We start from the raw sequence: 21,572 nt of genomic DNA, 5'->3' as shown, positions 1-21,572 counted from the left end.
AAATGAAGAGCATCAAAGAGCCAAAACAAAGAAAAAGGCAACATTGCCCTAATTGCCGAAATTAGTGTAAGCATGATGATGATATTCATAAATATATAATTATATATAATTAATGGTAAATCTAACACTTGGTGCTTTTATGACCAAATGGTTTACAACTTCTTATTGTAATAGACAAACAAATTTGTTCCTTTGAAAGATGAAAGTAAAAAAAATAAATAAAAAAAGGGGAAAAGAAACCGATCGAAGATCAAATTAATTAATTAAGCAGAGTCAGGATCAAATTAATTTTGGCCGATCTCATTATGGGTGAGCGTGAAATTAGAGCAACACAAGTAAAATAAAATAGCAAAAAGGCCGTCAAAATTTGGCCACAGATTTTGGGTCCCTTTCTCGTCTCAGCAAACCACAAAAATAGGTAAAGCATATGCCCACCTCCATTATTTAATTACTCTATTCAACACTTACACCCATATATAGCCACAGTGAGAGACCTTCTCCTCCCGATCTCCTTCCTCTTTCAATTTTCTTTTTGTTTGTGTTTAAAAGCCAGATCAATTCACTGTCCATCCGCATCCACCGTCACCCACTTTAGCCGGCCTTCGCACCACCCACCGTGCGTATGACTCATTCGTCACCTTGGCACTTGTAGGCAACATGCACACTACCACTAATTGATTTTTCGCATTAGATTCTCGGTTTTCCTTTGCATCATCTCCTTCCTATGCCTTCTCTTCTGCCTTTTTATAGCCGGTTTTTATTTTTACCTATAAAGACCTGCCAGATCTAAATTCGATGTCTCCTAACCGTCAACCGGTCTGTGTCCTAGTATTACCTCCGAGTAGCTCATTCATTGAACGGAACTACCTCAAAAAACTGCCATTTCCGACAATCATTTTCTTGATCTGAGTGCGAAAAGCCACTTGTTGACATCATTTATTTGGCCCATCTTCAATTTTGTTTTCATACTGTCCCACCTCCTGTATTTCTTTTTCTTTTATTAATGCAATCTTGCTTAGAAAGAAAGATTAAAAAGAACAAAAAAACTCTTCAACATAAATGATGAGTCGACACCAAACAAGATGATCTTATACCCATTAAAAAGTTGTACTTCATAATCGCAAAACCCCCTTTATACTCGCACAAAACTTGCTAAATATAGTAAACATAGTCATGAAATTGTACATAAGAAAATGTGTAGTCCATTATATCTTATGATAAGTCGTATTCCCATGACTCATTCTCATAAGCGACACATTCTCTCCTTACTATGAATAACAAGTAATTAATTGATAATTGATGATAACCCCTTGGGGTTATCTTCATACTATCTATTCGTTTCCACTCCTACTACTTGGACATTGATATTGGGGCAGAGGTTGAATTGAAACACAAGTAAGAAAGTGAACCCTTCCTAAAACTAAAGGGCAATCTTGAGGATGATTATACATAACCTTGTGAGTCACACCAACATACAACATCTCATACATTATAAACTTTGTAGAGGACTTGCGGGGATATATGTACTTTATATACAGGCCTTAATTTGCATCAGCATGGCTTTCACAGCTTAGCTTTGGACATGGAAAATGCCAAGTACATCATCAACAATCAGCTCTGTGAAAATATACGACTGCAAAATCCTCAAAAAAGAAATTCTCAATTTACAGCAGCTGCCAAGACATTTAAGGCTTCACCTGATGCAATTAAAAGAAAAAAGAAAAATCACTACAACCAATAATATCCAGAAAAGAACTAGCTAATGAAAAAAAAAAAAAAAAAAAATGCACCTACAGTGTCAGCTCAAAGAAGTTAACGAGGAAGATAATAAGTAGGTTTTAAGGAACTACCGGTATGAATTTTGGGAACTCTGTCACAGAATTCAATGTTGTAAACGTGCTTTTACAGTACTGTGCTTCCTATGCCGCTTGCGCCCATCCAAATTAACTAAGCCAGGCCTGCTTTGAGAAGGAACCACCTTTCCAAATTTTAGATCTTCACCTCTAATCATGTATATACTTCCTTTTCTTGGCATGCAAAAATCAGCCGGATTCATGTTAATACTGCACATTTCAGACACAGAAGTGTTTTTCGGATGTAGAGTTGAATTCTCCATTCTGTGATATGGCAATGTAGAATCAGATGCACCAAGGAAGAACCTTTTCTGCACACTATGGACAGGAACAGCTCCATGATTTGTGCCTAAACTACTACTGGGGAATACAAAATTTTCGGATCTATGACCTCTGTTCTTCGTGGGTGGATTAGAACTTTTTGTCTTGTCTTTCTCTTGAGACTTCAAGGCAACTTGGCCAGTAAAATTAGTAGCCCTTTGGAGACCTTTATTTTGTTGAAATGAAGAAGCAGGTGCACAAACTGTTTGAGTGCAATGAAAACAGCCATGGGACTTCTCAGAAAAGTGACTTTTAGCACAATAGTTAGATGATGGCGGTTTCATGGAATCCGTGGTCTTATATGTTCCAATCTCCATCCTGGGAAACTCAGATTTATGATCATGAGGAAAGGAAGGTCTCTTAGGGAACTCTGGTGTTCCACTCATATTGAAGGTAGGCCCTGACCGCATCCCTGGATCCATGAGGCTGAGCAAATGCATTGCAGGTATGGTTTCATTAGAATAAAGATCTAACGACCCCATCAAATTTTGCGGAAGCCCAATTCCATTATGTTTGCAAGCCAATGGATACTCTGCATTAGTTCGGCTGAAAGTTTCAGACCCACAGTTCATATTGTGCTTATCAAGGCTGGTAGGATTTAAATTCAAAAACTTCATACCATTATCGCTGTTCATATTCCCCATATGCAGTGAATCGGGACAGTGTGAAAGCATATCTATGTTAGTAGACTGAGTTACACCCTTTTGAGGCATTTTATAGCCAAAGTGCATTTGATTAGGATTCAAGGTTGACCAAAGATGAACTGCTGCTTCACTACGTTGTGGAACTGTCTGGTGTGTGTTGCATCCTCCCAAGGCCTGCAAACTAGCATGAGAAGGCCCATGCCCCACCATAGCCCCATTCCATTTGCAATTCTGACCACTACTGTGTCTGCTGGAACTGCTAGCAGAAAATTGGACTCCACTTGATGGCTTCTTTTGGGACTGAGCAAAAGACCTAAACCCTGTAGGCGTCTGAGTTTGATCCAGGTAGCTCACATTCATGTGGTTTCTATCGATTTGAGAAAAGTAATCAACCGACTTCTGTTTGGTAGGTCCCACATTTTTGTCTTTAGTGATTATGCCATTCCTCCCGTTCCTTGGCTGAGATTTTCGCTTCCGAGTAATTTCCCCCTGTAATAGTCTCAACTCCCCATTACCATATGTATTAGTACAATCCGTCATCTGAACATTTCTTGTATTATTTGTTGTTTCCAACAGGTGTTTCTTATTTTCAGCATCATGAAGACACCTCTCATACTGATTTTTTGCCATGAGCTCAACAATTTCCATGGGTATGTCATCTAAAGCTCCCTGCTCAGAAACCTTGTCAGCTTTTTGGTTACTATGTTTCTTCCCAACAGTTGAATGTTCCAGAGCTTTAATAGTTTTTTCAATGTTGCTCACCCCAGAATAATCCTGCAAAAAAATATATAAGTAATTATATATTTTATACAAAAAAAACCTTACTCTGAAGCATTTCATCATATCAGTTATAGACACAAAGATGAACAGAATGACCATAAACGTGAGAAGCATTTACTCACACAAGTATATAAATATGAGACTTATGCAAACATTTACAACATGACAAGTTAACATTTAGGTTATGCACAAACTGATCCTATTTATCACTCTAAACATTGCTCTATATGAAATATCATTAGAGAGAATGGATAATCATCTGTAAGCATAAATTAGCTTATGCAGGCTAAGATACAGTAAGCAAATTATTTGGTGATGACCACCACATGCAATGTCTTAAAAGTTCTATGAACTTGTATTGTATCTGATATAATGGAGTTGTTTAAAGATGATTGGTTGGGTGTGTACTTGGTTATAAGCTGGTTCATAATGCCAAGGAATCCAAAATTGGTTGCGTGTGTGCTTGGTTATAAGCAAATGAACTTGTTGGGACTCTTCAACTGCTAGCTTGAGCTTTTGGGTTGAATGATTTAACATGGTAGCAACGTCTGATTTATTTCTTATTTGCACTCCACGTGCCAGACCCTCTTTGCCTTCATTTCGGTCAAGTCACCGGGGCTGTGTGGATGTGTGCTGAAGATATGCACTTGTTGGGCCTTTCTACCTATTAACTTAAGCTTTTGGTTTGGATCTGTAACAAATAAATAAGGAAATTGGGGTCTGCATTATAAAGGTAACGACCATTTAGACAAAACACAGAAGATTGATAATTTCCTATTAAGCATGAAGTTCATAGGTGTTCTCAACTAGGTGAAATGACTTGATTTCCTTTACTTTACAGAAAAGAGAAATAAAAAGGAAAAAAAATCATTACCTGAGGACATAACATGTAATATAATATCTTGGTTAAGGTACTTGCAAGGTTTGCACTACAAGTGCCATAACATTTAAACTATATATCAAATGGAGGAAGAGCAAAGAAAAGCAAAATCTTCTTTGTTTTGGGAGGTGTCAGTTATTTTAAAAGTGAAATCAAATCACAATTTAACCTCAATTATTTCTACCACAGTGCCCTTCTATATTGCAATGACAAGTACCTAATCATTGTGCATGATTTAAATGGAAATGAGCAAAGCACATTCAGACAGACACCAATATCAGAATTTTTATTCTCATTTCTTATTCATTTATGGTCTGGCCACTTTCAACTTCTTGAGGTGGAGCATCTTTAAGCAAGCCAACTTCAAGTGTCCCATGGTCCCATATCTCCTTGTGGCATAGCTTGAAGTCCTGTTTGCGAATGAGTGTTGTAGATTCTTCATTGATCAAGTTGCTGAGTTTGGCTGATTAAGGTTCTATTCAATTAAGCAAGAGGTGGCTCACTCATCGAAGAACAGCTGCAGCGGCTGGCAAAGTTTCTTTGGATAGAGGGAGGGATAAAGGGGAAAGGGGAAACGGGTTGGTTCCCTCCATAATATTTGAGATCAATTTGATGAGACTTTGTTCATGAAAAGACAGGGCCAACTAGAACTGAACTCCTAATAGCATTTAACTAATGCAATACTCTAGTCAGAATTGTTGATCTTCCCATTTTATAATGTTCTTAGCTGGTAAGAAGAACATCTCCTGACTCAGCAAGCCAAAAATAATTATTTAGCTTAAAAATCCCAAACAACAGCTTCAGTGCTAATATGGATCATACATTGAGGGTGATTGTGGACCACATGAAAAATTAATTCATGAACCAATTGCAGCTCCAAAAGACACAATCAGGCAAATTAACTCATGAAATAAAACAATGCAAATAGCGACAAGAAAGAATGACTCATACCATTTGGTGACTTTGAGAACACCCCCCATCCTCAACCCAAGAGGTGCAGTTTTGAATCCCATCCAGAAGAGGCATTCTAAAGGTGCTGTATTCGCAATTTACTCCTTTACTGAAAAAGGCATCTGGTGGAGATCTAGATGGAATATTTGGATCTCCAACATTGTTGATCTCTATATTTTTCCTCATAACCTGATCTACTGTGGCAGTACCATCTTGCCAACGTGATAAGGAAGGTAGACCATCTTCTACTCGAGGAATAAATTCTGTGTCATATCTTTGTGCAGCCAAAATGCTGTTAACTGAAAGATGCAACCCTTTTTCAGTGGATGAATCTTGTGGTGATTGAAACGGAACAGTTACAGATCCTGTTTGCATGAAATCTACATTTTTCCGTGTAAATGGATCATTTCTGAGCATGCCATTAGTCCAGGGAAATAGAGAAGCTGCCACTCCATCCACTTGTGGATTCTTGTTCTTGTTCTGGCACATATCAGGTCTTCTCTCTGTTCTTAGAGCAAGAAATTGACAAGGATTCATTCCTCTGCTTGTGAATCCATCGTGAGCTAATCTGAAAGAAACAATATCAGCAGAATTGCTCTTACTTGTATTTCCAATTTTGTCCTGAATTTCTTTTTGTACATTTACTTGGGGTGGCGCTAATGACAAAGATGCATCAGAAACTTGGATCTTTTTATATTTATTCTTTCCTATAGCAGAACTTCTATCATTTATACTTTTTCTCGGATGGATCTTCATATCAGTTTTTAAACCCATTCCTGCAATTGCATCTTCAAATTCATTAACCATAATTGTATCAGTTGCTTCTGTATCTCCCTTCCATGTCTGAACTTTTTTATTCAAATAATTTGGAGGGATCACTTCTGAAGGTATCCACTCTTCATCCTGAAGCAACTTCCTCTTCCTATTCTGACCCATTCCCTTTTTAACATTTCCTTGGATGGCCAACTGACCTTGGGGAACAGAAATTGTATGAAACTCTGCATATGCATCAGGGTTTCTATTGGATGGAGAATTATCTGTCTCAATGTGATCATTCTTTGCATCACCATTTTCACACAATAACTCAGTCAGCAGACGCACCTTTCGAGTTTTTCTACGATGAAAATAACTTGACTTATCTAGATGATCGTCAACCATAACTTCAGCACTTTCAGATGCTTCATGATCAAACTCATCTAATTCCAGCACAGGATGTCCATTTGTATGAGCTTTGACAGCATTAGGCGCCCCATCAACAATACCACCCAACCCAAACGTCTGACAGGTTTTTGTTAACTCTATGCATTGATCACTGGGAGAAGCTTGTGTTCCTGTATGAAAAGGTTCAGCAGAATCCTTAACTATGCATTTGAGGTTACCATCAGAACCTCCATGCCTCCCACTGCCCGGCTCAAAAAATTCAATAGACCCATTGCATTTTGATTTGAGAGCCACTGTTTTTCAAATAAGAAGCATTATTAGTGTGATACATATGTAACATAAATGTTGCTTGTATGGTTCATAATTCATAGCAAAATTACCTGTGTCCTTTGTGTGCCGTTCTTGTGTCATGCTTGAATTAACTTCTGGTACAGTACTTGTTAGTTTGGAGACTTCCTGCTTAACATTATCTTCTGAACTAACGTCATGGCCTGGAGAAAACATAGGACATGAACCAAACACTAAATAGTGTATAAGGTATTGCATTAGAACTGAGCTGAATTGAGTTGTACCTTTAATAGTGCCGTGTGCAACTTCAGCCTTCTTATTTTTCTTATCACTACATAATAAAAGATGGTCGTCATTGCTCAATTTAGAATTATTGGCTTCAAGTACTGGTCTTCCATTATGGACTAGCTTGGGAACCTGCTGGAAACCTGAAAGAAGCACTGCAGCACTGGCCCCCACATGGGAACAAGTGCTATTGGATCTACATTTAGTGCTACAACATTTAAAGACTGTTCCATTATCTTTAGCAGCAACCTCACTCAGACAATTTTGACAACGCCACCATCTGAATTTTGGAACATCTAAAGGGGGAAGAAAAGATGTTTGCTCCGGAGGCTGATCATTCTGGTCACCCTCTAAAGAAAATGGATGACATATCTTCCAATCTTTCTTGCGAATCTCAGATACATATCCACTGCGCATTCAAATGGACAAACTTTATGAGGAAAACTTCTAAAAAGAAACCAGAAGCATGTCATTCACTTCATAGAACAAACAAGATACTAAGTTTCAGGAAGTAACTCTCTCACCAACACATATTTCTGATTTGAAGTAATCATCTCCCCACCAACCCCCCGGGGCCCCCATACCGACAATTCTCTAAATTGTACCATTTCAAACATCATTCTGTAGGATTAGGAACAAAGTAGTCTGTCATTCAAGTTCTTAATGATACTCCATGCTGCACTTGGTTAGTCCAAATATTTGTATGTTCTATATTTATATCCTATATAAGTACCTTTCTGTGTAGCATCCCAGTGAATAAAGATATAAACTAAATCATTTCACTTTCTCTCCAATAAATGACAATGTAGCTCGATTGAAACAAAAATTACAAGACCTAGTGGATTCAAATCTACGAATCCTCTAACAATACATATTGAAACTTGAACAACCATTGATATGCTGAAGAGAAGTAAGTTTACAGACAGTCTTTGTGAACAATTAGAAACAAGTAGGTCAGCACAAAACAACCAGGCCAACCAACAAGCAGCCAGCATAACAACCATGCCAACCACATGGCGGTTCCCATAAGGAAGATCACATCTCTCTCTCTCTCTCTCTCTCTCTCTCTCATACACAATTAAGAATATACCTGGCTTTGAATCATTTCCATATATATGGGAAGTTAAAACAAATATGAAAGATCAGTACATAATTAGGATCAAGACTTACCGAATAGAGAAATGCTCACACTTTCCAGCATGATCACCCTTATCCTTAGCACTGACAAGATCTATTGATATCGAGTCAATCTGAATAAACGATCCCTCAGACTTGGAGACAGTATTGGAATTGCTCTTACAATGACTCCCATCCACCACAATACTCCTCTCCATGTGAGTATATAACCCGACAACATGCAAAATACAAGATTTCCTATGCACAAAGAAAAATTAATAAGTAAGTGGCATCATTATCAAATGCATGAATTACAATATGCACGTATGGTAGTAATGAAATTGACAGACATGAACACACTTCAAAGTTGTAAGGTATGTGACAAGATCTTAAGCAAAGTCCCAAACAAACATACATGTTAGGGTTTTGCACACCACTAAGAAATCAAAAGTACTGAAGAGAAAATATTCATTGTGGAAAATGTTGAGAAACACTAAAAACACTCTATATATATAACAGTGATTTGGCACATAAGATAACAACCTCCAGGTATATACAACATACCATATTTGGGTAATAAATTAAAAACCCTAGGTTTCCTTTCCACAAAAAACAAACGTATAAAGACGTTTGCAGTCTTATTTCATGCTTCCCAAACAATCCAATAAATCAAGAAGTTAGACCCATCCACACAATGTTGGAAGCAAATCATAAAACCAATACCCATATCATGACAAAGCACAAATTAGGGTTTCGGATACATCTCCTCACATCAAGAAAAGTTGCGTCAACTTCCCAAGAATATTATAATTCCCACAAACCCACCTCTAGTTTTGTCGAAATCAAATCACAAAAGCATCAAGTTAACGTGACCGACAAATTGTTATGGTATTTAATTGCTTACCAATTTACAGCTAGAGAACAGTTAACAGTAGTTATTAAGAGAAAAGCAATCAAAAAAAGACATAAAATATCAAAAAAGCACTGAAATTAAACCTTAAAACAAAACTCAGATAGGAAAAGACAAAGTAAAGGGTGGAGTTGACGTACTAATAAACACAGTGAAATGACCTAAATCACTTGGATAACCCACCTCCACCTCAAACTAAACCTCGTACCGATCAAAACAAAACCAAACATTGAGTTGCAAACCAAGGGAGTAAAGAGTAATTATATCCATCAAACTCACCTTTAACTCAATCGGCGACCGCCAAGGACGACGCCGTATCTGTTCGTCTCCGATTCTCCACGGCACGGCGAAGAAATGGTACTAAAAGAAAGAGATTTCGACGAGGAAGATGAGGCGCTCAGCTGCGGGATGGGATTCGAAGCTGCCTGCGTAGAATTTGAGTGCGAACTTTGGTGAAACCCTAGAGAGAGAGAGAGAGAGAGAGAGAGAGAGAGAGCCGGAGAGGTTTTCGATTCTTTGGGGAGAGAGAGAGAGAGAGAGAGTTTTTATCTTTTGCCCTTGAAATGAGGCTTTGTTGTATTAAAATCATCCATGCCGTGGCATGTCAGACTGAGACATAATACACACATAAACATAATGGAAAGAAAAAAAAAAAAAAAAAAGTAAAAACCGGAGAGAGAGAGAGAGAGAGAGAAAGAGAGAGAGGGTGGAAAGTGAGGAGAGTGGCAGTGGGGGGCCAATGGGGGACTTACAAGTGTCAGTAATGTGCGGTTCTTATCACAAACCATTATGGTGTGAGAGACAGCAAAAGGAAACCCTAGAGAGGAACCGTAAAAAAAAAATAAAATAAAAAGGTAAGTAATAAAAAAGCATACTATTCCCACGCGTTCTTTGCACGCTCTGTTAGGAGGAGTGTCATTTCTTCGTTTGTGGCTGTCGTGTCAAGTGGGGCCAAAGATGCTCATGCCTTTGCACATAAAAGTGTTACGATTGGTGCGTGGCGTTCACGTGCGATGTAGGAGGGTGGTACGTAAGTAGGCAAGCTTGAAACCCTAGGTCCCCCTATTAGCTAACCCTAACACATTTACAACTGGTTTAACCCTAACACTGTGAACAGTAAATTGAGAAATGACCGCCATCTTTTTTTTTTTTTTTTTTTTCTTAATTTGCCAAATTAGCTTACAAACCACATATCACCTGCCCTCAGCCCTTTCCCTTTTCTTGGATTTTGGACTTTGTAAACAACCAACCCAAATTCCTTATTTCATGCCTTTTTTTTTTTTTTCTTTTTTTGCCTTCAAAAAATAATAATATTTTTTACACCTTTTAATATTATAAACTCTTTAATTAATTGGGGTAGAACAGTTACAGTTTATGTGGTGGCAAGATGCAAGCATATTAATGGTGGGTTAACATGTTTTGAAGTGGACTTAATGGAACAAATTCTGCTAATGCATGCAAAGTATTATTAACAGAAAGAGAAAGAGAAAGGGAAGAAAGAAGTACGTGGTGGGGGTGTCCTCTTCGATCCCCTGCTACCTACTTTTTCCATCACTGCATTCGTGGGTCAGTGCTACTGCACCCATTGAAATATTGGGTATCAGAGATGGATCTGTGTTGAGAATTTCATTTTAATATCCGGAGCTGGCTGAAAGGGATGGCTCACTCTTCTCAATTCTCATGGGGGGATGGGAGGGCCCGTTTTCATATTTTGTGTAATAATAGATCCAAAAGACCCCTTGAAGATATGTCGAGTGCTTCCATGACCCTAGCTAGATCCCTGTCGCCTCCCATTATTTCTTCTCTTCCTGCTTATAATTCTACATATATATCAAGCTTGGATCCATGTTCATTACCCAACTCCCATTAAGATGAAATTGCCAATCAGCTGGCAATCACGAGGATAAAATTGACAAACTAACTAGAATTTTAAAACATGATCTAATTGGATGATATGATGCTTAATAATTAGCTGTTGAATTCTTATGTATCTTCATGTCAAATACAAAAGACTCAGAAATATTGTTGTACTGGAGTTGTTGGATAAAAATGGGGTGCCCCCACCCCCCAACTCCCAGATTTTTATTTTTATTTTTTTTAAAAAAAAAAAAGCATGGATGAAGAAGGCCTTGCTGGAGTTTTGTGTAAATCATGGAACATGGGGATCGAGTGAAACTCTATTGCAATATGCTCTAGAACTGATTTGTAGCAGTTCTTAAACAACTTAATTTATACTTTCTTTCTTTTTTTTATCGATCTCTTCGATATTCAACCAAAACAATACATTTTCTTAGCAAAAAAGTTGGTTTATTTCATACAATCAGCTCAACCCGACACATCTTTGTATCCCAAAGTATATATATATATATACTTGGTATCTTTTACAGCTCTACTTATAGATAATCTTGTCTCTCTGAACTGCCTAGACGACGACCCATCATTAATTGTTATATATTGCATGTATTTGTTCATAAAAGTTTTCTCCAAAATCAAAAATCTCTGAACATTAATCAATACGTACAATGGTTATCTATATGATACACAGTTTTCCCCTTGATGGGCAGGCTTAATTAGCAAATTAAGTGCCGGCCACTTCACTTGAAATGTGTGAATAGTACGATACTTTTCACTATCATGTAACGTTGTACGATGGCTACAATATTATTACTGGGATCTCTACAAAATGATAGCCCCCACATCACTGAAAGGGTGACTTTAAAGTTTAAACCCTTAAATGTAAATATCCATTTAAAAACGGATGAAACAATATAACAATTAATACATGAGATAATTAGATGTTATTGATTAAGATACTACTAGAGCTAGCTAGCTTAAATGTCAATCATTATCTATCATTTGTAGCAGGTGCCCCCGCCACTTTGCAACATTATGCATCAAATAATAAAGTGTTTCAAAATCTTAAATGATCGATAAAGAGAGTTAATAAGAATACAAACCCGATGGAATTGCATGTGATCATCAGGTTTCTCTTCATTACAACTGAACATTCATCAATAAGGCAGCTGTTGTTTTGCATGCCTAACAGTTGTAGATATATGCATTAATTAAGTTAATTAAGATTAATCATAACCCACAAGTGTTTTCCATATATAATAGTGGTTCAAATAATAGGACATGGACCCATGTTGTCATTCAATGGTTTTTGTCTATTTATAAAAATCATTTTCATGTACTATATATATACTGCTAACTTTGAAACTGATCAAATCATCGAGATTCACATTTTTGGACCCTCATAAATTGGATTTGTCCTACATATATATGTGTTTGGATTGTATTGGTCAAGGCAAGGTATTTTGTAATTGATGATCAATATGATGTAAATTTCTTCAACTCACTTTTTTTCTTTCTTTTTTTCACCTCAAGTACTGACTGTCTGGCCGTATCCTTTGTAGCCAGTTATTTATTTATTCTGCTTCTTTTCATAAATTGCTTTCCTAAATTTGGTGACACTTTAATGTTCCCAATATTCTTGATCCTTAGTAGTATTAATGATAGTTTAGTTGTAAGTTTCATTTTTTTCAAATGGGAATTTATTGGGATCATCATCTAGTAGCTAGAATAATTAATTTCACTGAACGTAAGACTATAAAATAAAAAAAAATAAAAAAAAATAAAAATAAAAAGATAATCATAATCAATTATAACGTATAATTTAAAGTGATTAATGTTTGATAAACCTAAAAATCTAGTTCAATTTGTTTGTGAACAAATTTTGAAAAGCAAATCAATTTAATGAAAAGTTTAAGTTTATGCAGGTTTGTTCAGACAATTAATGTAATTCAGGCTGGATTTAGATGAAATGAATCCCTGCAAAAAAAAAAAAAAAAAATGTACCGACTCAATTGAAGAAAAATACTTTCTTTTTTTCATTCTCACAATAATGTTTTAGCGAGACACGATGACATAAATAGAAAAGAGAGCGCAAAAAGGTAAATAGAATTGATAAAGAAATAAAATTAATTATCGAATTGAAAGAGATAAAACAAGAATTCAAAACCTACTTTGTGGGGCTGTAGTTATTTGGTGCTCTGAGAAAATTTTGACAGATAGTACGGCTTATTTAATATCTAAAAGATTTTAAAATAGACTTAATAAGATATTGAGAATTGAAATTGTAATATGTGAGATATAGTACTTATACAGTGCACTTAATATATACTCACCAAAAAAGAAAAAAGTTGTACACTTAAATACTATATATATATTCATAATCATCGTGTGAGTAGTACAATAAATTAATTATTTTTTTATATATATAATATCTTAATAATGGACACTACACATTTTTAATCTTAAAAAAAAAAATTAAAAATTAATGTAATAAATCTCGTAGAACACCTGGGTGTTTAGATGTGTGTGTGTGTGTGGTGGGGGGTGGGGGGGGTGGGGGACAACCTCTTTTGTGCATAAGCCATGCATGGTAATTAAGGGTCATATATATATATATATATATATATATATATATATTTGAACAGTTAACTTCCTTTTAATATATATAAATATGGTGAGAAATGAGAAATATAAAGGTGAAGAGAGAAGAGCCCATGCACCCGGCAGTGGACCAGCCAAGAATATATATCCTCCTCCTCCTCCATTTCCATAGCGACAAAAGAACGTTCCTCCGTGTTTTACCTTAATTATTTGTATCTTTCCTAATATATTTATATGTATGTGTTTGTTTCCCTACAAGATGATATAATATATATACAGATTTTCCAGTAAAGCTGACGTTGAAAGTACCGTGGTACAAATTTAAGGTTGAATGCATAATTTTAAGGTTGAATGCATACAAATTTAAGGTTGAATGCATTCACTTTTCTTGAATGGAAGTAATGGATGTTTCTTCACATGACATGATCACCTACCACCAAAAAGTTGTTAACTTTTTTCTTATTTCCATGATTCCATCCATATCTATTAATTGCTTTTAGCAGTTTACTTTTCTTGTTTATAATATTATAATATTGTTTGTGATATTAAAACAGTTGGATGAAAGAGTACTAAATACCATTACTCGGAAATATATATCTCAGAATTTTAATTTGTAATTTTTCAAGAAGAAGGCACAAATAAATCGTTAATTTTTTTTTTTTTAAAAAAAAAAAATCGTTAATTTGGAACATTAAGCATGCAACAGAGGCAGTTCTAGGCATGCATGCATGGTGATCAACTAATATAGTAGAGTGGGTCGATCGATGGCCTGGTAATGCATGGTATATATACGTGATGGGCATCGATGAAAATTGGTGATGGGTGATGGGTGCGTAGAAACAAATAGAGGATGGTGCAGTAGTTGCCTTGGTATATATATTGGCTTCGATCGGGGGGATTTTATGGTGTTTGTGATCTCAATCTTATTTTCTAAATTAAGAATGTTTTTTGAGTCCAATAGAATATATATATATATATATATTAGCCAGAAAAGTCTACTGCAAAACATATATATTAGCCTATACTTTTATACAAGGCATGCATGGGTATGGCCTACGGGAATAGAACAAAGGAGATATTACTTTTATAAAAGGAATGCTGGGGTACGTCATTAGCGAAAAATATATATATATTAAAAGGCAAAGGTCAACTGTGTTTGCAACTAATTAAGGATTCAAATGTTAAAACGATTATGTAGGCTCTAAGTGCATGATGACAATTAGGTTTATCATCATAGTGGAGGTGAGTGGCCAGCTGCAAGTTGCTAGTTTGGCGCCAATCGTTAGGGGGTTTGGTGTTGTTTGTGATGTCGGTTTGATTTTCTAAAGTCATTGCTTTTTAAAGCATATTTATATTATATACATATATAAAAGTAATGTTATTTAGTTGATTATTAATATTATATTAATACTATACAACTAAAAGATAACCATTAGATCAATAGTTGTCGATGTCTTAAAAAAATAAAAACCACACCATCCAAGTTATATAGCTGTTGAGTAGACTGAATAGACCACAGGAAAAACTATATTTGACCCATATAAAAGCCCAGTTTTGATGTATAGAATGCTTAGAATTGCGACAAGTGTCTATGTTTTTAATATCTGAACCATTTTTTTTATTTTTACTTCCGATCATTAATTAGCGTAATTAATTGTATTGATTATATTTCAAGAGTTTTATATACATAAATTATTCAATAAATTAAGTATTATTAATGTCCAAATCAAATAAGAAAACAAATAATATAAATGAAAGTATAACATTTTTTTTTCACACCAACAATATTTTGTTTAAATTTTAAATTTTTTTACTCATAATTTTTAATAATTGAACTATGTAAATATTGAAAGGGTTTTTCGGTTTCTATTTTTTTTTAATGAATTAAGTGTACGATTTTTCCTTAATTAATTTTTTTTGACCTCTCTTTTTACTAACTCACGTGTCCATTTTTTAAAAAAAATTTAAAATTTTTTTACTCATAATTTTTAATAATTGAACCGTGCAAATATTGAAAGAGGTTTTTACTTTTTCTATTTTTTTTAATGAATTAAGTGTACGATTTTTCCTCAATTAATTCCTTTCGATCTTTCTTTTTAGTAACTCACGTTTATCCCTCTCACCATAAATTACGATTTTTTTTTTTAATAAATTAAATGTCTTAATGCATTAGTATCTCTCTCTTTATTAAAACACAATATTTTTCTTAATTAATTCATTTTGACCTTTCGTTTTATTAACCCACATTTATCTCTCTCGCCCTAAATCACGTTGGTCTCTCTCACTCTAAACTCACCATCTCCTTTTACAGCAACAACGTTTCAAAACACTTTCTTATAGAAGTTGACGGTTGCACAAAGTTTATTTGATCAGTTTTGTAGAAATATATGTGACTCTGAACTATGATTTAAGATATGAGATATTCGAGATGAATGTATCTTTGTACTTTTATGTATAAATTTTTAGCAATTGTAAATTGATGATCTTTAGTTAGTTTCTTGAGAATTTTTTTTGTACCGAAGACCGTTTTAAATTAGAGATTAGGTAGAGATGAATATGTTTCCGTTTTTTTTGTGAAATTTTTTGTTCAACTTTTTTTTTTTTTTTTTGGTGGATATTCATCTATTCTTCATTTGAATGCTTTATAGTTTTTTTTTTTTTTTTTTCATTTGCTTTTTTGAATGTTCTGAATTATGAGTTTTATTTGTATTAAAATATAATAGGTATTACACCAAAAATATTAAAATTTTATGCTAATTTTATATTAATACGTTAATAATCAAAATTCATGTTTTCTTGCTTCTTCTTTTTTTCCTAATTTTCTATTAGTTTTCGTGCTTTTTTTTTTTCTTTCTTTTTTTTTTTTTTTTCTTTATGCTTTTCATTTTAAACTACACTTATGGGAATGAACTTTGGTTGTTTTAATTTATTTTTTAGGTTTAGGGAAGATTGAAATGATTTATTTGATTGCATTAAATATCGAGTGAAAGATTTTGTTATTTTTGTATTCATCAAAAAAAAAAAAAAAGATTTGTTATTTTGCTTTGTATTAATTTTTAAATGTCCATAATTTTATGAGTTTTATTTCTATTGAAATATAATAAGTATTACACAAAAAACTATTGGGTTTAGGGTTACTCTAAGTTTTGCTACCATTCTCAATATATTGTTATAGGGTTTAGGGTTACTCTTTCCTTATTTTCTATTATAATTTATATATTATTTTTCATTCAAATTTCTTATTTTTCTTTTGTAAATTTAATTGACTTTGTTGTTCATTATTATTTTTTTTTTTTTGTGCTCCAATATTCCTTCTAGGATTTTTTATCTCTTTTTTTGATGAAAGAAATAAAACTACTCCTATGAGAATAAATATTTCAATATGCTTTATGGGTCTTATGATTTAATGGTCTTATTTTTTTAACTCATTCTAACTGGTTTTAAATTACACATATGAGAATTTTTTAATATGTTTTAATTTATATGGATTAAAACTAAAATTATATATTATTCTTATGATAGTATATTTTTATGCGATTTATATATTCATGCAAACTTATATGTAATTGTGTCACTATGTTCAACAATATATTGTTAAATAACATTTTGTATTTTTTTTTTTATTATTGATATAGGCTTGATAGATTTTTTTACACAACTTTTTTGACCTATAATAAAAAATACAATGGAGATGTGTTTTAAGTTTTAAAATCAAATTATAATGAATAATCTCGCATATAGCGCGGGTTCTATGCTAGTTACCATAATTTTACAGTGTCTCCCTTTCCCTCAATATTTTAATTTTTGCAATGCCCCCCTTCTAGTGGTTAATCTACTGCTTAATAAATAGGTTTAATGTAGATCTACATGCCTTGATATATATTGTGTTATAATGAGATTAATGATAGGTTAGTAAAGTTAATGAGTATATATGGGAATATGGGCATACATTAATTGTAGTGCATGAAACTCTTACTCACTGCAAAAAAAATGCAGAATTAGTGATGTGTCTACAATGCACTAATTTTTGCCACGTCACCAAATAGTGATGTTTCAATTTCCCACATGTTACTAAAGAATTTTGTGACGTGTCAAATTGTTACCAAATGGTAACGTGTCAATTGTGACACATCATCATTTGGTGACGTGTCAACAATTAGCACGTTACTAATTTGAAATCATTAAAAAAAAATTGAAATGAAATTAATTTGTCACGTGTCGTTTTTAACACGTCATTATTTGGTGACGTATCACATTTGGCACGTTAAAAAAGGGTAACGTGTCAAAGTGACACGTCACTATATGGTGACATGTTACATTGGCACGTTACCAAAAGGTGACGTGTCAATGTGCCACGTTACCCCTTTGGTGAAGTGTTCACGTCACCTTCTGCTAACGTGTCAAAATAACATGTTACCAAAGGAGTGATGTGTCGCTTTAACACGTTACCATTTGGTAACGTGTGAAAGTGACACGTCACCCAAAATGTGACGTGTTAATATATCTGAGAATGCTTAGAATTGCGACACATGCCCATATTTTTAATATCTGATCCCTTTTTTTATTTTTACCTCCGGTCATTAATTAGTGTAATTAATTGTGTTGATTATATTTTAAGAGTTTTCCATACATAAATTATTCAATAAATTAAGTATTATTAATGTCTCAATCAAATAAGGAAACAAATAATATAAATGAAATTATAACCTTTTATTTTTCACACCAATAATATTTTGTTTAAATTTTAAATTTCTTTTACTCATAATTTTTAATAATTGAACCGTGCAAATATTGAAAGGGTTTTTCCTTTTTTTTTTTATATATATATTTTTAATGAATTAAGTGTATGATTTTTCCTTAATTAATTCCTTTTAACCTTTTTTTTTTTTTTTTTTTTAACTCACGTGTCCATGTTTTTTTTTTTTTTTTTTTTTTTTTTTTTTTTTTTTTAATTTTAAATTTTTTTACTCATAATTTTTAATAATTGAACTGTGCAAATATTGAAGGGGTTTTTCCCTTTTCTATTTTTTTTTTTAATGAATTAAGTGTATGATTTTTCCTTAATTAATTCCTTTCATCCTTTCTTTTTATTAACTCATGTTTATCTGTCACACCCTAAATCACGATTTTTTTTTTCTTGAATAAATTAAGTGTCTTAATACATTAGTATCTCTCCCTTTATTAAAAGACAAATTTTCCTTAATTAATTCATTTTGACCGTTCATTTTATTAAGTCACATTTATCTCTCTCACCCTAAATCATGTCGGTCTCTCTCACTCTAAACTCACCCTCTCCTTCTACGGCAACAACGTTTCAAAACACTTTCCTATAGAAGTTGACGGTTGCACAAAGTTTATTTGATCAGTTTCATGAGAATATATGTGACTCTGAACTATGATTTAAGGTATGAGATATTCGAGACAAATGTATCTTTGTGCTTTTATGTATAAATTTTTAGCAATTGTATATTGATTATCTTTAGTTTGTTTCTTGAGAATTTTTTTTGTACCAAACACCGTTTTAAAGTAGAGATTAGGTAGAGATTGTATTTCTCCCTTTATTAAAACACAATTTTTCTTTAATTATTCATTTTGACTCTTCGTTTTATTAACTCACATTTATCTCTCTCACCCTAAATCACGTCAATCTCTCTCACTCTAAACTCACGTCTCTCGTCCCCAAGTGGTAGCTCAATCTGTTCTGAACCACACCTAATGAAGCGGAGGTCACTAGTTCGAATCCCCCTCCCCCTTTCCTTGTGTAGACATGTAAAAAATAAATAAATAAATAAACTCACGTCTCCCCTTCTACGGCAACAACGTTTCAGAACTCTTTCCTATAAAAGTTGACGGTTGCACAAAGTTTATTTGATTAGTTTCATAGAAATATACATGACTTCGAACTATGATTTAAGGTATGAGATATTCGAGATGAATGTATCTTTGCGCTTTTATATATAAATTTTTAGCAGCTGTGAATTGATGATTGAGAATTTTTTTTTTTTTTTGGTACCAAGCACCGTTTTAAATTAGAGATTAGGTAGAAATGAATATGTTTCCGTTTTGTTTTGTGAAATTTTTTGTTCAGCTTTTTTCTTTTTATTTTTATTTTTTGTGGGTATTCAACTATTCTTCATTTGAATGTTTTATAGTTTTTTTCTTTTTTCTTTTTTTCATTTGCTTTTTTGAATGTTCATAATTATGAGTTTTATTTGTATTAAAATATAATAGGTATTACACCAAAAATATTAAAATTTTATATTAATACTTTAATAATCAAAATTCATGTTTTCTTGCTTTTTTATTTATTTATTTATTATTATTATTATTATTATTATTATTATTTTTTATGCTTTTCATTTTAAACTACACATATGGGAATGAATTTAGGTTGTTTTAATTTATTTTTTTTTAGATTAAGGGAAGATTGAAATGATTTATTTGATTGCATTAAGGTGGAGTTTGGCAACTGGGTGGAGTCAACCTAGACACTGTGGATTCTCGATAACAATGCTTTGTAAACACAACCCATCAGTCTCCCATTTATGAAATTACACTCTTGTCTTTCGTTTTATTCCCCTTTTTTTTACCCATCAACGCTGCCCCAACCTTCATTTTCTTCCCATTTTTTCCCAGGCACGAAAGGACCCCAACCTTCATTTTCTTCCTCTTTTTCCCAGCGCACGAACTCTTCTCCCTCACACAATCTCCCCTACGAGCCCATCGCACTTTCACCCCCACCCCCAAATCTTCATCCTCATGGAGTCTTCTCCTACACGGCTGTCTTCTCCATCCGCTAGCTGCCCCCGCCATTTCCCTTAACGGAGTCTTCTCATTTTTTTTTTTTTTGAAATGGTCTTCTCATTCTTTTTATTTTCCTTTCAATGCAAGCTTTAACTGTGAAGATTGCTTGGTGCAAGAATTGCGTTGTCTGTTTCCTATTTGATTGATCTTTGGAAGAATGAACCGAGATTAGCTATTACCTTGTAGATTCTCCCCAAAAAATTTGTTCTGTAGAGACTGATATGGTTTTACAATTTTCTTGTAAATGGAATGTCAGAGAGTTCTAAGGAAAGTGATTTTGAAAGTGGTTGACGGCTCCACACAAGGGGCTGTTTTTTAAGTGGGATTCTATAAGCTGATAAAATTTTGGAGAATATTGGTGTATAAATGCTGCTTTCATAAAGGACATTTTTCTAGTTATGCCATATTGTCGTTGAAGGATGGAGCACGGGGGGGTGGGGTTTCCTGCTTTGGGGATTTTCAGGGAAAAAACCTCAAAAAGTGTCCAGAAAAAGACAAGGGCAATATGGTCAAAGTGTGTGAAATATTAATGTTGAAAGTTCAAAGTTTGATGGTTAGTGGTCAAAAGGTGAACAGGGTCGAGGACAACTCGGTTGCCAAACTAGGCCTAAATATTGAGTGAAAGATTTTGTTATTTTTGTATCCATAAAAAAAAAAAAAAGATTTGTTATTTTGCTTTGTATTAAGCTGCAGATTCTATCCATACTTGGGAAGAGTTAACCACCAAGTTTCTGAAGAAGTTTTTCCCAGCCCAGAAGACAAAACAACTTAAAAGGGAACTTCAAATGTTCCAACAATGAGACGAAGATTTGTTCTTTGAGGCCTGGGATCACTTCAATTCCTTGCTTCTAAAGTGCCCACATCACATCCCTCAAGATGAGCAGGTACAATTTTCTATGAAGAATTAGATGATACTAACAAAGGGATGGTTGACTCAGCTTATGGAGGAACACTTATGGAGAAGAGTAGTGAGGAAGCAATGGAACTTTTTGAGACATTAAGTGAGCATTCCCAGCAATTCTGCTCAAGAGGAAGGAGAGGAGTCAAAAGCAAAGGCATGTATGAAGTAAACCTCAGTGGGGGATCGCCCAATCATATGGCTGCTATAGAAAAGAAGTTGGACA

The 21,572-nt window shown here is 33.9% G+C and overlaps 1 protein-coding gene across 1 annotated transcript; it reads right to left on the bottom strand.

The window, feature by feature from the left end:
• Positions 1–1,115: 1,115 nt before the first annotated feature.
• Positions 1,116–9,713, bottom strand: EMF1 (embryonic flower 1 (EMF1)). The gene is made up of 7 exons (XM_059604749.2): positions 9,469–9,713; positions 8,334–8,537; positions 7,163–7,572; positions 6,971–7,081; positions 5,430–6,883; positions 1,851–3,592; positions 1,116–1,697 (listed from the first exon to the last, which is right to left on the bottom strand). Exons 2-6 carry the CDS (start codon positions 8,495–8,497, stop codon positions 1,883–1,885), a joined length of 3,849 nt encoding a protein of 1,282 aa, XP_059460732.2. The 5' UTR covers positions 8,498–8,537; positions 9,469–9,713; the 3' UTR covers positions 1,116–1,697; positions 1,851–1,882.
• Between the last annotated feature and the right edge of the window lie 11,859 nt (positions 9,714–21,572).

This window comes from Corylus avellana, chromosome 9, assembly GCF_965113065.1.
Source record: "Corylus avellana chromosome 9, dhCorAvel1.hap1.2, whole genome shotgun sequence".
Classification (NCBI taxonomy): domain Eukaryota; kingdom Viridiplantae; phylum Streptophyta; class Magnoliopsida; order Fagales; family Betulaceae; genus Corylus; species Corylus avellana.
Note: the sequence above shows the minus strand (reverse complement) of the source record. Positions and strands in the feature narration are given on the sequence as shown.

Coding starts and splice junctions, on each gene's coding strand:
- EMF1 (XM_059604749.2), bottom strand. CDS start 8,497: ATGGAGAGGAGTATTGTGGTGGATGGGAGTCATTGTAAGAGCAATTCC. Junction 6,884..6,970: donor ACGGCACACAAAGGACACAG/GTAATTTTGCTA, acceptor TTTGAAAAACAG/TGGCTCTCAAATCAAAATGC. Junction 3,593..5,429: donor GTTCTCAAAGTCACCAAATG/GTATGAGTCATT, acceptor ATTTTTTTGCAG/GATTATTCTGGGGTGAGCAA.